The sequence below is a fragment of the Ambystoma mexicanum genome, chromosome 10, assembly GCF_040938575.1.
Source record: "Ambystoma mexicanum isolate Mex_15411 chromosome 10, UKY_AmexF1_1, whole genome shotgun sequence".
Classification (NCBI taxonomy): Eukaryota; Metazoa; Chordata; class Amphibia; order Caudata; family Ambystomatidae; genus Ambystoma; species Ambystoma mexicanum.
In genome coordinates this window covers 3,413,997-3,427,689 of record NC_090932.1, presented here as the reverse complement: position 1 = coordinate 3,427,689, position 13,693 = coordinate 3,413,997, and the positions used below count along the sequence as shown (strand labels likewise).

General features: G+C 63.2%; 4 protein-coding genes across 4 annotated transcripts; all 4 read left to right on the top strand.

The window, feature by feature from the left end:
* The first annotated feature begins 3,428 nt into the window (after window positions 1-3,428).
* Window positions 3,429-5,222, top strand: LOC138492782 (S-antigen protein-like). The gene has a single exon (XM_069620143.1). It carries the CDS (start codon window positions 3,429-3,431, stop codon window positions 5,220-5,222), a length of 1,794 nt encoding a protein of 597 aa, XP_069476244.1.
* A 128-nt stretch (window positions 5,223-5,350) lies between these two features.
* Window positions 5,351-7,021, top strand: LOC138492781 (S-antigen protein-like). Its single transcript, XM_069620142.1, has one exon. It carries the CDS (start codon window positions 5,351-5,353, stop codon window positions 7,019-7,021), a length of 1,671 nt encoding a protein of 556 aa, XP_069476243.1.
* Window positions 7,022-7,149: 128 nt separating this feature from the next.
* Window positions 7,150-8,616, top strand: LOC138492780 (S-antigen protein-like). The gene has a single exon (XM_069620141.1). The coding sequence runs from the start codon at window positions 7,150-7,152 to the stop codon at window positions 8,614-8,616; it is 1,467 nt and encodes a 488-aa protein (XP_069476242.1).
* Window positions 8,617-9,091: 475 nt separating this feature from the next.
* LOC138492778 (S-antigen protein-like) lies at window positions 9,092-10,507 on the top strand. The gene has a single exon (XM_069620140.1). It carries the CDS (start codon window positions 9,092-9,094, stop codon window positions 10,505-10,507), a length of 1,416 nt encoding a protein of 471 aa, XP_069476241.1.
* Window positions 10,508-13,693: the final 3,186 nt, after the last annotated feature.

The window sequence follows — 13,693 nt, the reverse complement described above, 5'->3', positions numbered from 1 at the left end:
TGGGTGTGCTGCCGCCATCTGAGCCCTAGTGAAGCCATGGGTGGGCTGCAGCCATTGGAGCCTTAGTGACACTATGGGTGGGCTGCTGCCATCGGAGCCTTAGTGACACCATGGGTGGGCTGCCGCCATCAGAGCCTTAGTGACCCCATGGGTGGGCTGCCGCCATATGAGCCTTAGTGACCCCATGGGTGGGCTGCCAAAATTGGAGCCTTAGTGAAGCCATGGGTGGGCTGCCGCCATCAGAGCCTTAGTGACACCATGGGTGGGCTGCCACCATTTGAGCCTTAATGACGCCATGGGTGGGTGCCGCATTCAGAGCCTTAGTGACACCATGAGTGGGCTGCCGCCATATGAGCCTTAGTGATGCCATGGGTGGGCTGCCGCCATATCAGCCTCAGTGATGCCATGGGTGGGCTGCCGCCATCATAACCTGAGTGACGCCATGGATGGGCTGCCGCCATCTGAGCCTTAGTGAAGCCATGGGTGGGCTGCCGCCATCAGAGCCTTAGTGACACCATGGGTGGGCTGCCGCCATTTGAGCCTTAGTGACGCCATGGGTGGGTGCCGCATTCAGAGCCTTTGTAACACCATGGGTGGGCTGCCGCCATCTGAGCCTTAGTGACACCATGGGTGGGCTGCCGCCATTTGAGCCTTAGTGACGCCATGGATGGGCTGCCGCCATATGAGCCTTAGTGCCGCCGTGGGTGGGCTGCCGCCTTATGAGCCTTAGTGACGCCATGGGTGGGATGCCGCCATCAGAGCCTTAGTGACACCATGGATGGACTGCCGCCATCTGAGCCTTAGTGACGCCCTGGGTGGGCTGTTGCCGTCAGAACCTTGGTGACGCCAAGGGTGGGCTGCCACCATATGAGCCTTAGTGACGCCATGGGTGGGCTGCTGCCATCAGAGCCTTGGTGACGCCATGGGTGGGCTGCCGCCATATGAGCCTTGGTGACGCCATGGGTGTGCAGCCGCCATATGAGCCTCAGTGACCCCATGGGTGGGCTGCTGCCATCAGAACCTTGGTGACGCCATGGGTGGGCTGCCGCCATATGAGCCCTAGTGACGCCATGGGTGGGCTGCCACCATCTGAGCCTTGGTGACGCCCTGGGTAGGCAGCCGCCATCAGAGTCTTAGTGATGCCATGGGTGGGCTGCCGCCATCTGAGCCTTAGTGACGCCATGGGTGGGCTGCCGCCATCTGAGCCTTAGTGACGCCATGGGTGGGCTGCCGCCATCTGAGCCTTAGTGACGCCATGGGAGGCCTGCCGCCATATGAGCCTGAGTGGCGCCAAGGGTGGGCTGCCGCCATATGAGCCTGAGTGACGCCATGGGTGGGCTGCCGCCATCTGAGCCTTAGTGACGCCATGGGTGCGCTGCCCCCATCTGAGACTTGGTGACGCCATGGGTGGGCTGCCGCCATCTGAGCCTAAGTAATGCCATGGGTGGGCTGCCGCCTCCTGTGCCTTAGTGATGCCATGGGTGGGCTGCCACCATCTGTGCCTTAATGACGCCATGGGTGGGCTGCAGGCTTAGTGACACCATGGGTGGGCTGCTGCCATCTGTGCCTTAGTGACGCCATGGGTGGGCTGCTGCCATCGGAGCCTTAGTGACGCCATTGGTGGGCTGCCGCCCTTTGAGCCTTAGTGACGCCATGGGTGGGCTGCCGCCATCTGTGCCTTAGTGACGCCATGGGTGGGCTGCTGCCATCAGAGCCTTAGTGATGCCATGGGTGGGCTGCCGCCCTTTGAGCCTTAGTGACGGATGGGTGGGCTGCCGCCATCTGAGCCTCAGTGACGCCATGGGTGGGCTGCCGCAAGTGCTTCTCATTGGAGGCCTGAATGTGTGCCCTGTGATAGTGTAAGTCAGGGGCGCCAAGTACGCGGGATCCCCGGCCCGGCCACTGCGGTGTAAGTTGACATAGTATGGCTTGGGCCTAACATGAAGGCATAACAGGGCATAGCAAACTGTTTCACACCTCCTGGGGGCTAGTGTTCTGCTCTGCATTGCACAGCCAGTGGGTACCATGACTTGGGGCAGCAAGTGTTGGCACCGCTGCAAAGAGTCAGCTATACTAGAATGTCTGGCGCCATGTCTGACTAGGACGAATATACAAATCAAGCTGCACGGGACTGTGGCTCGGCCGGTTCTTCAATAATGCAATGTGACTCAAGAGGCTGACGGGCGCAAAGGGGCGCCAGCAGTGGAGCACCAACGGGCACCAGCAGGGGAGCACAAAGAAGCACCAGCAGATGAGCACCAAGGGGCGCCAGCAGATGAGCACCAAGGGGCACCAGCAGAGGAGCACCATGGGGCACCAGCAGAGGAGCACCATGGGGCGCCAGCAGAGGAGCACCATGGGGCACCAGCAGAGGAGCACCATGGGGCACCAGCATAGGAGCGCCAAGGGGCACCAGCATAGGAGCACCAAGGGGCGCCACCATAGGAGCACCAAGGGGTGCCACCATAGGAGCAGCAAGGGGCGCCAGCAGAGGAGCAGCAAGGGGCACCAGCAGAGGATCACCAATGGGCGCCAGCAGAGGAGCACCAATGGGAACCAGCATAGGAGCACCAAGGGGCAACAGCCTAGGAGCACCAAGGGGCGCCAGCAGAGGAGCACCAAGGGGTGCCAGCAGAGGAGCACCAAGGGGCACCAGTGTGGGAGCACCAAGGGACACCAGCAGAGGAGCACCAATGGGCACCAGCAGAGGCACACAAAGGGGGGCCAGCAGAGGAGCACCAAGGGTTGCCAGCAGAGGAGCACCAAGGAGTGCCAGCAGAGGAGCACCAAGGGCCTACAGCATAGGAGCACCAAAGGGTGCCAGCAGAGGAGCACCATGGGGCACCAGCAGAGGAGCACCATGGAGCACCAGCAGAGGAGCACCATGGAGCACCAGCAGAGGAGCACCATGGGGCACCAGCAGAGGACCACCAAGGGGCACAAGCAAAGGAGCACCAAGGGGCACCAGCAGAGTAGCATCAATGGGCACCAGCAAAGGAGCACCAAGGAGCACCAGCAGAGGAGCACCGAGAGGCACAAGCAGAGGAGCATCAATTGGCACCAGCAGAGGAGCATCAATGGGCAACAGCAGAGGAGCACCAATGAGCACCAAGGGGCGCCAGCAGAGGAGCAACAAGGGGTGCCAGTAGAGGAGCAACAAGGGGTGCCAGCAGAGGAGCATCAAGGGGCGCCAGCAGAGGAGCACCAAGGGGATCCAGCAGAGGAGCACCAAGGGGCTCCAGCAGAGGAGCACCAAGGGGTGCCAGCAGAGGAGCACCATGTGGCGCCAGCAGAGGAGCACCATGGGTCGCCAGCGTAGAAGCACCCCAGCAGATGAGCACCAAGGGCCAGCAGCAGATGAGCACCAAGGGGTACCAGCAGAGGAGCACCAACAGTGGAGCACCAAGGGGCGCCAGCAGAGGAGCACCATGTGGCACCAGCAGTGGAGCATCATGGGGCACCAGCAGAGGAGCATCAATGGCCACCAGCAGAGGAGCACCAAAGGGCGCCAGCAGAGGAGCACCATGGGGCACCAGCAGAGGAGCACCATGGAGCGCCAGCAGAGAAGCACCATGGGGCGCCAGCAGAGGAGCACCAAGGGGCACCAGCAGAGGAGCACCAAGGGGCACCAGCAGAGGAGCATAAAGAGGCACCAGCAGAGGAGCATAAAGAGGCACAAGCAGAGGAGCATCAATGGGCACCAGCAGAGGAGCACCAATGAGCACCAAGGGGCGCCAGCAGTGGAGCAACAAGGGGTGCCAGTAGAGGAGCAACAAGGGGTGCAAGCAGAGCAGCACAAAAGGGACGCCAGCAAAGGAGCACCAAGGTGCGCCATCAGTGGAGCACCAAGCGTCACCAGCAGTGGGCCACCAAGGCATGCCAGCAGAGGAGCATCAAGGGGCACGAGCAGAGGAGTAGCAAGGGGCGCCAGCATAGGAGCACCAAGGGGCACTAGCATAGGAGCACCAAGGGGCACCAGCGTAGAAGCACCCCAGCAGATGAGCACCAAGGGGCAGCAGCAGATGAGCACCAAGGGGCGCCAGCAGAGGAGCACCATGAGGCACCAGCAGTGGAGCATCAATGGCCACCAGCAGAGGAGCACCAAGGGGCGCCAGCAGAGGAGCACCAAGGGGCACCAGCAGAGGAGCACCATGGGGCGCCAGCAGAGGAGCACCAAGGGGCACCAGCAGAGGAGCACCAAGGGGCACCAGCAGAGGAGCATTAAGAGGCACCAGCAGTGGAGCATCAAGGGGAGCCAGCAGTGGACCACCAAGGCATGCCAGCAGAGGAGCACCAAGGTGCGCCATCAGTGGAGCACCAAGGGGCGCCAGCAGAGGAGAACCAAGGGGCGCCAGCAGAAGAGCACCAAGGGGCACGAGCAGAGGAGTAGCAAGGGGCTCCAGCATAGGAGTAGCAAGGGGCGCAAGCATAGGAGCACCAAGGGGCGCCAGCATAGGAGCACCAAGGGGCGCCAGCAGATGAGCACCAAGGGGCGCCAGCAGATGAGCACCAAGGGGAGCCAGCAGAGGAGCATCAAGGGGTGCCAGCAGAGGAGCATCAAGGGGCGCCAGCAGAGGAGCACAAAGGCGTGCCAGCAGAGGAGCACCAAGAGGCACCAGCAGAGGAGCATCAAGGGGCACCAGCAGAGGAGCACCAAGGGGTGCCAGCATAGGAGCACCAAGGGGCGCCAGCGTAGGAGCACCAAGGGGCGCCAGAGGAGGAGCACCAAGGGGCGCCAGCAGAGGAGCAGCAAGGGGGCCAGCAGGGGAGCACCAAGGGGAACCAGCATAGGAGCACCAAAGGGTGCCAGCACAGGAGCACTAAGGGGCACCAGCAGAGGAGAACCAGGGGGAACCAGCAGAAGAGAACCAAGGGGCACCAGCACAGGAGCACCAAGAGGCATCAGCAGAAGAGCATCATGGGGCGCCAGCAGAGGAGCACCAAGGGGCGCCAGCAGAGGAGCACCAAGGGCGAAAGCACAGGAGCACCAAGAGGCATCAGCAGAAGAGCATCATGGGGCGGCAGCAGAGGAGCACCAAGAGGCGCCAGCAGAGGAGCACCAAGGGGAGCCAGCAGAGGAGCACCAAGGGGCGCCAGCAGAGGAGCACAAAGGGGCTCCAGCAGTGGAGCACAAAGGGGCACCAGCAGAGGAGCACAAAGGGGCGCCAGCAGAGGAGCACAAAGGGGCACCAGCAGAGGAGCACCAAGGGGCACTAGCATAGAAGCACCAAGGGGCACTAGCATAGAAGCATCAAGGGGCACCAGCATAGAAGCACCAAGGGGCAGCAACAGAAGAGCACCAAGGGGCACCAGCAAAGGAGCACCAAGACACACCAGCAGAGGAGCATCAATGGGTGCCAGCAGAGGAGCACCATGGGGCGCCAGCATAGGAGCATCAAGGGGCACTGCAGAGGAGTACCAAGGGGCGCTGCAGAGGAGCATAAAGAGGCACCAGCAGAGGAGCATAAAGAGGCACAAGCAGAGGAGCATCAATGGGCACCAGCAGAGGAGCACCAATGAGCACCAAGGGGCGCCAGCAGTGGAGCAACAAGGGGTGCCAGTAGAGGAGCAACAAGGGGTGCAAGCAGAGCAGCACAAAAGGGACGCCAGCAAAGGAGCACCAAGGTGCGCCATCAGTGGAGCACCAAGCGTCACCAGCAGTGGGCCACCAAGGCATGCCAGCAGAGGAGCATCAAGGGGCACGAGCAGAGGAGTAGCAAGGGGCGCCAGCATAGGAGCACCAAGGGGCACTAGCATAGGAGCACCAAGGGGCACCAGCGTAGAAGCACCCCAGCAGATGAGCACCAAGGGGCAGCAGCAGATGAGCACCAAGGGGCGCCAGCAGAGGAGCACCATGAGGCACCAGCAGTGGAGCATCAATGGCCACCAGCAGAGGAGCACCAAGGGGCGCCAGCAGAGGAGCACCAAGGGGCACCAGCAGAGGAGCACCATGGGGCGCCAGCAGAGGAGCACCAAGGGGCACCAGCAGAGGAGCACCAAGGGGCACCAGCAGAGGAGCATTAAGAGGCACCAGCAGTGGAGCATCAAGGGGAGCCAGCAGTGGACCACCAAGGCATGCCAGCAGAGGAGCACCAAGGTGCGCCATCAGTGGAGCACCAAGGGGCGCCAGCAGAGGAGAACCAAGGGGCGCCAGCAGAAGAGCACCAAGGGGCACGAGCAGAGGAGTAGCAAGGGGCTCCAGCATAGGAGTAGCAAGGGGCGCAAGCATAGGAGCACCAAGGGGCGCCAGCATAGGAGCACCAAGGGGCGCCAGCAGATGAGCACCAAGGGGCGCCAGCAGATGAGCACCAAGGGGAGCCAGCAGAGGAGCATCAAGGGGTGCCAGCAGAGGAGCATCAAGGGGCGCCAGCAGAGGAGCACAAAGGCGTGCCAGCAGAGGAGCACCAAGAGGCACCAGCAGAGGAGCATCAAGGGGCACCAGCAGAGGAGCACCAAGGGGTGCCAGCATAGGAGCACCAAGGGGCGCCAGCGTAGGAGCACCAAGGGGCGCCAGAGGAGGAGCACCAAGGGGCGCCAGCAGAGGAGCAGCAAGGGGGCCAGCAGGGGAGCACCAAGGGGAACCAGCATAGGAGCACCAAAGGGTGCCAGCACAGGAGCACTAAGGGGCACCAGCAGAGGAGAACCAGGGGGAACCAGCAGAAGAGAACCAAGGGGCACCAGCACAGGAGCACCAAGAGGCATCAGCAGAAGAGCATCATGGGGCGCCAGCAGAGGAGCACCAAGGGGCGCCAGCAGAGGAGCACCAAGGGCGAAAGCACAGGAGCACCAAGAGGCATCAGCAGAAGAGCATCATGGGGCGGCAGCAGAGGAGCACCAAGAGGCGCCAGCAGAGGAGCACCAAGGGGAGCCAGCAGAGGAGCACCAAGGGGCGCCAGCAGAGGAGCACAAAGGGGCTCCAGCAGTGGAGCACAAAGGGGCACCAGCAGAGGAGCACAAAGGGGCGCCAGCAGAGGAGCACAAAGGGGCACCAGCAGAGGAGCACCAAGGGGCACTAGCATAGAAGCACCAAGGGGCACTAGCATAGAAGCATCAAGGGGCACCAGCATAGAAGCACCAAGGGGCAGCAACAGAAGAGCACCAAGGGGCACCAGCAAAGGAGCACCAAGACACACCAGCAGAGGAGCATCAATGGGTGCCAGCAGAGGAGCACCATGGGGCGCCAGCATAGGAGCATCAAGGGGCACTGCAGAGGAGTACCAAGGGGCGCTGCAGAGGAGCACCAAGGGGGGCCAGCAGAGGAGCACCAAGGGGGGCCAGCAGAGGAGCACCAAGGGGGGGCCAGCAGAGGAGCATCATGGGGCACCAGCAGAGGAGCACCAAGCGGCACCAGCAGTGGAGCACCAAGCGGCACCAGCAGTGGAGCACCAAGCAGCACCAGGCGTGCCAGCAGAGGAGCACCAAGAAGCACCAGCAGAGGAGCATCATGGGGCGCCAGCAAAGGAGCAGCAAGGGGGCCAGCAGAGGAGCACCAAGGGGAACCAGCATAGGAGCACCAAATGGTGCCAGCACAGGAGCACTAAGGGGCACCAGCAGAGGAGAACCAAGGGGCACCAGCAGAGGAGAACCAAGGGGTGCCAGCACAGGAGCACCAAGAGGCATCAGCAGAAGAACATCATGGGGCGCCAGCAGAGGAGCACCAAGGGGCGCCAGCAGAGGAGCACCAAGGGGCGCCAGCACAGGAGCACCAAGAGGCATCAGCAGAAGAGCATCATGGGGCGCCAGCAGAGGAGCACCAAGAGGCGCCAGCAGAGGAGCACCAAGGTGAGCCAGCAGAGGAGCACCAAGGGGCGCCAGCAGAGGAGCACCAAGGGGAGCCAGCAGAGGAGCACCAAGGGGCACCAGCACAGGAGCACAAAGGGGTGCCAGCAGTGGAGCACAAAGGGGCACCAGCAGAGGAGCACAAAGGGGCGCCAGCAGAGGAGCACAAAGGGGCACCAGCAGAGGAGCACCAAGGGGCACCAGCATAGAAGCACCAAGGGGCACCAGCATAGAAGCACCAAGGGGCAGCAACAGAGGAGCGCCAAGGGGCACCAGCAGAGGAGCACCAAGACGCACCAGCAGAGGAGCATCAATGGGTGCCAGCAGAGGAGCACCATGGGGCGCCAGCATAGGAGCATCAAGGGGCGCTGCAGAGGAGTTCCAAGGGGCGCTGCAGAGGAGCACCAAAGGGCGCTGCAGAGGAGCACCAAGGGGGGCCAGCAGAGGAGCACCAAGGGGGACCAGCAGTGGAGCACCATGGGGCACCAGCAGAGGAGCACCAAGCGGCACCAGCAGTGGAGCACCAAGCGGCACCAGCAGTGGAGCACCAAGCAGCACCAAGCGTGCCAGCAGAGGAGCACCAAGAAGCACCAGCAGAGGAGCATCATGGGGCGCCAGCAGAGGAGCACCAAGGGGAACCAGCATAGGAGCACCAAGGGGCACCAGCATAGGAGCACCAAGGGGCAGGAGCATAGGAGCACCAGGGGGCGCCACCATAGGAGCAGCAAGGGGCGCCAGCAGAGGAGCAGCAAGGGGCGCCAGAAGAGGAGCACCAAGGGGCGCCAGCACAGGAGCACCAGGAGGCATCAGCAGAAGAGCATCATGGGGCGCCAGTAGAGGAGCACCAAGGGGTGCCAGCAGAGGAGCACCAAGGGGAGCCAGCCGAGGAGCACCAAGGGGCGCCAGCAGAGGAGCACAAAGGGGTGCCAGCAGTGGAGCACAAAGGGGCACCAGCAGAGGAGCACAAAGGGGCGCCAGCAGAGGAGCACAAAGGGGCACCAGCAGAGGAGCACCAGCATAGAAGCACCAAGGGGCACTAGCATATAAGCGCCAAGGGGCACCAGCATAGAAGCACCAAGGGGCAGCAACAGAGGAGCACCAAGGGGCACCAGCAGAGGAGCACCAAGACGCACCAGCAGAGGAGCATCAATGGGTGCCAGCAGAGGAGCACCATGGGGCGCCAGCATAGGAGCCCCAAGGGGCACTGAAGAGGAGCACCAAGGGGCGCTGCAGAGAGCACCAAGGGGCACTGCAGAGGAGCACCAAGGGGGGCCAGCAGAGGAGCACCAAGGGGGGCCAGCAGTGGAGCACCATGGGGCACCAGGAGAGGAGCACCAAGCGGCACCAGCAGTGGATTACCAAGCGGCACCAGCAAAGGAGCACCAAGCGGCGCCAGCAGAGGAGCACCAAGAAGCACCAGCAGAGGAGCATCATGGGGCGTCAGCAGTGGAGCACCATGGGGCACCAGCATAGGAGCACCAAGGGGCACCAGCATAGGAGCACCAAGTGGCGCCACCATAGGAGCACCAAGGGGTGCCACCATAGGAGCAGCAAGGGGCGCCAGCAGAGGAGCAGCAAGGGGCACCAGCAGAGGATCACCAATGGGCGCCAGCAGAGGAGCACCAATGGGAACCAGCATAGGAGCACCAAGGGGCAACAGCCTAGGAGCACCAAGGGGCGCCAGCAGAGGAGCACCAAGGGGTGCCAGCAGAGGAGCACCAAGGGGCGCCAGTGTGGGAGCACCAAGGGGCACCAGCAGAGGAGCACCAATGGGCACCAGCAGAGGAGCACCAAGGGTTGCCAGCAGAGGAGAACCAATGAGTGGCAGCAGAGGAGCACCAAGGGGCGCCAGCGTAGGAGCACCAAGGGGCACCAGCAGAGGAGCACCAAGGGGCGCCAGCAGAGGAGCACCAAGGGGAACCAGCATAGGAGCACCAAAGAGTGCCAGCACAGGAGCACTAAGGGGCACCAGCAGAGGAGAACCAAGGGATGCCAGCACAGGAGCACCAAGAGGCATCAGCAGAAGAGCATCACGGGGCGCCAGCAAAGGAGCACCAAGGGGCGCCAGCAGAGGAGCACCAAGGGGCGCCAGCATAGGAGCACCAAGAGGCATCAGCAGAAGAGCATCATGGGGCGCCAGCAGAGGAGCACCAAGGGGCGCCAGCAGAGGAGCACCAAGGGGCGCCAGCAGAGGAGCACAAAGGGGCACCAGCAGAGGAGCACAAAGGGGCGCCAGCAGAGGAGCACAAAGGGGCACCAGCAGAGGAGCACCAAGGGGCACCAGCATAGAAGCACCAAGGGGCACCAGCATAGAAGCACCAAGGGGCAGCAACAGTGGAGCACCAAGGGGCACCAGCAGAGGAGCACCAAGACGCACCAGCAGAGGAGCATCAATGGGTGCCAGCAGAGGAGCAACATGGGGCGCCAGCATAGGAGCACCAAGGGGCGCTGCAGAGGAGCACCAAGGGGGGCCAGCAGAGGAGCACCAAGGGGGGCCAGCAGAGGAGCACCAAGGGGGGCCAGCAGTGGAGCACCAAGGGGCACCAGCAGAGGAGCACCAAGCGGCACCAGCAGTGGAGCACCAAGCGGCACCAGCAGTGGAGCACCAAGCAGCACCAGGCGTGCCAGCAGAGGAGCACCAAGAAGCACCAGCAGAGGAGCATCATGGGGCGCCAGCAAAGGAGCAGCAAGGGGGCCAGCAGAGGAGCACCAAGGGGAACCAGCATAGGAGCACCAAATGGTGCCAGCACAGGAGCACTAAGGGGCACCAGCAGAGGAGAACCAAGGGGCACCAGCAGAGGAGAACCAAGGGGTGCCAGCACAGGAGCACCAAGAGGCATCAGCAGAAGAACATCATGGGGCGCCAGCAGAGGAGCACCAAGGGGCGCCAGCAGAGGAGCACCAAGGGGCGCCAGCACAGGAGCACCAAGAGGCATCAGCAGAAGAGCATCATGGGGCGCCAGCAGAGGAGCACCAAGAGGCGCCAGCAGAGGAGCACCAAGGTGAGCCAGCAGAGGAGCACCAAGGGGCGCCAGCAGAGGAGCACCAAGGGGAGCCAGCAGAGGAGCACCAAGGGGCACCAGCACAGGAGCACAAAGGGGTGCCAGCAGTGGAGCACAAAGGGGCACCAGCAGAGGAGCACAAAGGGGCGCCAGCAGAGGAGCACAAAGGGGCACCAGCAGAGGAGCACCAAGGGGCACCAGCATAGAAGCACCAAGGGGCACCAGCATAGAAGCACCAAGGGGCAGCAACAGAGGAGCGCCAAGGGGCACCAGCAGAGGAGCACCAAGACGCACCAGCAGAGGAGCATCAATGGGTGCCAGCAGAGGAGCACCATGGGGCGCCAGCATAGGAGCATCAAGGGGCGCTGCAGAGGAGTTCCAAGGGGCGCTGCAGAGGAGCACCAAAGGGCGCTGCAGAGGAGCACCAAGGGGGGCCAGCAGAGGAGCACCAAGGGGGGCCAGCAGTGGAGCACCATGGGGCACCAGCAGAGGAGCACCAAGCGGCACCAGCAGTGGAGCACCAAGCGGCACCAGCAGTGGAGCACCAAGCAGCACCAAGCGTGCCAGCAGAGGAGCACCAAGAAGCACCAGCAGAGGAGCATCATGGGGCGCCAGCAGAGGAGCACCAAGGGGAACCAGCATAGGAGCACCAAGGGGCACCAGCATAGGAGCACCAAGGGGCAGGAGCATAGGAGCACCAGGGGGCGCCACCATAGGAGCAGCAAGGGGCGCCAGCAGAGGAGCAGCAAGGGGCGCCAGCAGAGGAGCACCAAGGGGCGCCAGCACAGGAGCACCAGGAGGCATCAGCAGAAGAGCATCATGGGGTGCCAGTAGAGGAGCACCAAGGGGTGCCAGCAGAGGAGCACCAAGGGGCGCCAGCATAGGAGCACCAAGGGGCGCTGAAGAGGAGCACCAAGGGGCGCTGCAGAGGAGCACCAAGGGGGGCCAGCAGAGGAGCACCAAGGGGGGCCAGCAGTGGAGGACCAAGCGGCACCAGCAGTGGAGCACCAAGCGGCACCAGCAGTGGAGCACCAAGCAGCACCAAGCGTGCCAGCAGAGGAGCACCAAGAAGCACCAGCAGAGGAGCATCATGGGGCGTCAGCAGTGGAGCACCATGGGGCACCAGCATAGGAGCACCAAGGGGCACCAGCATAGGAGCACCAAGGGGTGCCACCATAGGAGCAGCAAGGGGCGCCAGCAGAGGAGCAGCAAGGGGCACCAGCAGAGGATCACCAATGGGCGCCAGCAGAGGAGCACCAATGGGCGCCAGCAGAGGAGCACCAATGGGAACCAGCATAGGAGCACCAAGGGGCAACAGCAGAGGAGCACCAAGGGGTGCCAGCAGAGGAGCACCAAGGGGCGCCAGTGTGGGAGCACCAAGGGGCACCAGCAGAGGAGCACCAATGGGCTCCAGCAGAGGAGCATAAAGAGGCACCAGCAGAGCAGCATAAAGAGGCACCAGCAAAGTAGTATCAATGGGCACCAGCAAAGGAGCACCAAGGGGCAACAGCAGAGGAGCACCAAGAGGCACCAGCAGAGGAGCACCGAGAGGCACAAGCAGAGGAGCATCAATGGGCACCAGCAGAGGAGCACCAATGAGCACGAAGGGGCACAAGCAGAGGAGCAACAAGGGGTGCCAGTAGAGGAGCAACAAGGGGTGCCAGCAGAGGAGCATCAAGGGGCGCCAGCAGAGGAGCACCAAGGGGTGCCAGCAGAGGAGCACCATGGGGTGCCAGCAGAGGAGCACCATGGGGCGCCAGTGTAGAAGCACCCAGCAGATGAGCACCAAGGGGTAGCAGCAGACGAGCACAAAGGGGTACCAGCAGAGGAGCACCAACAGTGGAGCACCAAGGGGCGCCAGCAGAGGAACACCGTGTGGCACCAGCAGTGGAGCATCATGGGGCACCAGCAGAGGAGCATCAATGGCCACCAGCAGAGGAGCACCAAGGTGCGCCATCAGTGGAGCATCACGCGGCACCAGCAGTGGACCACCAAGGCATGCCAGCAGAGGAGCACCAAGAGGCACCAACAGAGGAGCATCAAGGGTAGCCAGCATAGGAGCGCCAAGGGGCGCCAGCATAGGAGCACTGAGGGGCACTAGCATAGGAGCACCAAGGGGCACCAGCGTAGAAGCACCCCAGCAGATGAGCACCAAGGGGCAGCAGCAGATGAGCACCAAGGGGTACCAGCAGAGGACCACCAACAGTGGAGCACCAAGGAGCGCCAGCAGAGGAGCATCAATGGGCACCAGCAGAGCAGCACAAAGGGACGCCAGCAGAGGAGCACCAAGAGGCACCAGCAGTGGACCACCAAGGCATGCCAGCAGAGGAGCACCAAGGTGCGCCATCAGTGGAGCACCAAGCGGCACCAGCAGTGGACCACCAAGGCATGCCAGCAGAGGAGCACCAAGGGGCGCCAGCAGAGGAGCACCAAGAGGCACGAGCAGAGGAGCATCAAGGGGCACGAGCAGAGGAGTAGCAAGGGGTGCCAGCATAGGAGCACCAAGGGGCGCCAGCATAGGAGCACCAAGGGGTGCCAGCAGATGAGCACCAAGGGCCGCCAGCAGATGAGCACCAAGGGGAGCCAGCAGAGGAGCATCAAGGGGCGCCAGCAGAGGAGGATCAAGGGGCACCAGCAGAGGAGCACAAAGGCGTGCCAGCAGAGGAGAACCAAGAGGCACCAGCAGAGGAGCACCAAGAGGCACCAGCAGTGGAGCATCAATGGGCACGAGCAGAGGAGCATCAAGGGGCGCTAGCATAGGAGCATCAAGGGGCGCCAGCGTAGGAGCACCAAGGGGCGCTAGCAGAGGAGCACCAAGGGGCGCCAGCGTAGGAGCACCAAGAGGCACCAGCAGAGGAGCATCAAGGGGCACGAGCAGAGGAGCACCAAGGGGCGCCAGCGTAGGAGCACCA

What these genes read in the sequence shown, in the direction of transcription:
- LOC138492778 (XM_069620140.1), top strand. Translation starts at nt 9,092, where the DNA reads ATGGGGCACCAGGAGAGGAGCACCAAGCGGCACCAGCAGTGGATTACC.
- LOC138492782 (XM_069620143.1), top strand. Translation starts at nt 3,429, where the DNA reads ATGTGGCACCAGCAGTGGAGCATCATGGGGCACCAGCAGAGGAGCATC.
- LOC138492781 (XM_069620142.1), top strand. Translation starts at nt 5,351, where the DNA reads ATGGGTGCCAGCAGAGGAGCACCATGGGGCGCCAGCATAGGAGCATCA.
- LOC138492780 (XM_069620141.1), top strand. Translation starts at nt 7,150, where the DNA reads ATGGGTGCCAGCAGAGGAGCACCATGGGGCGCCAGCATAGGAGCATCA.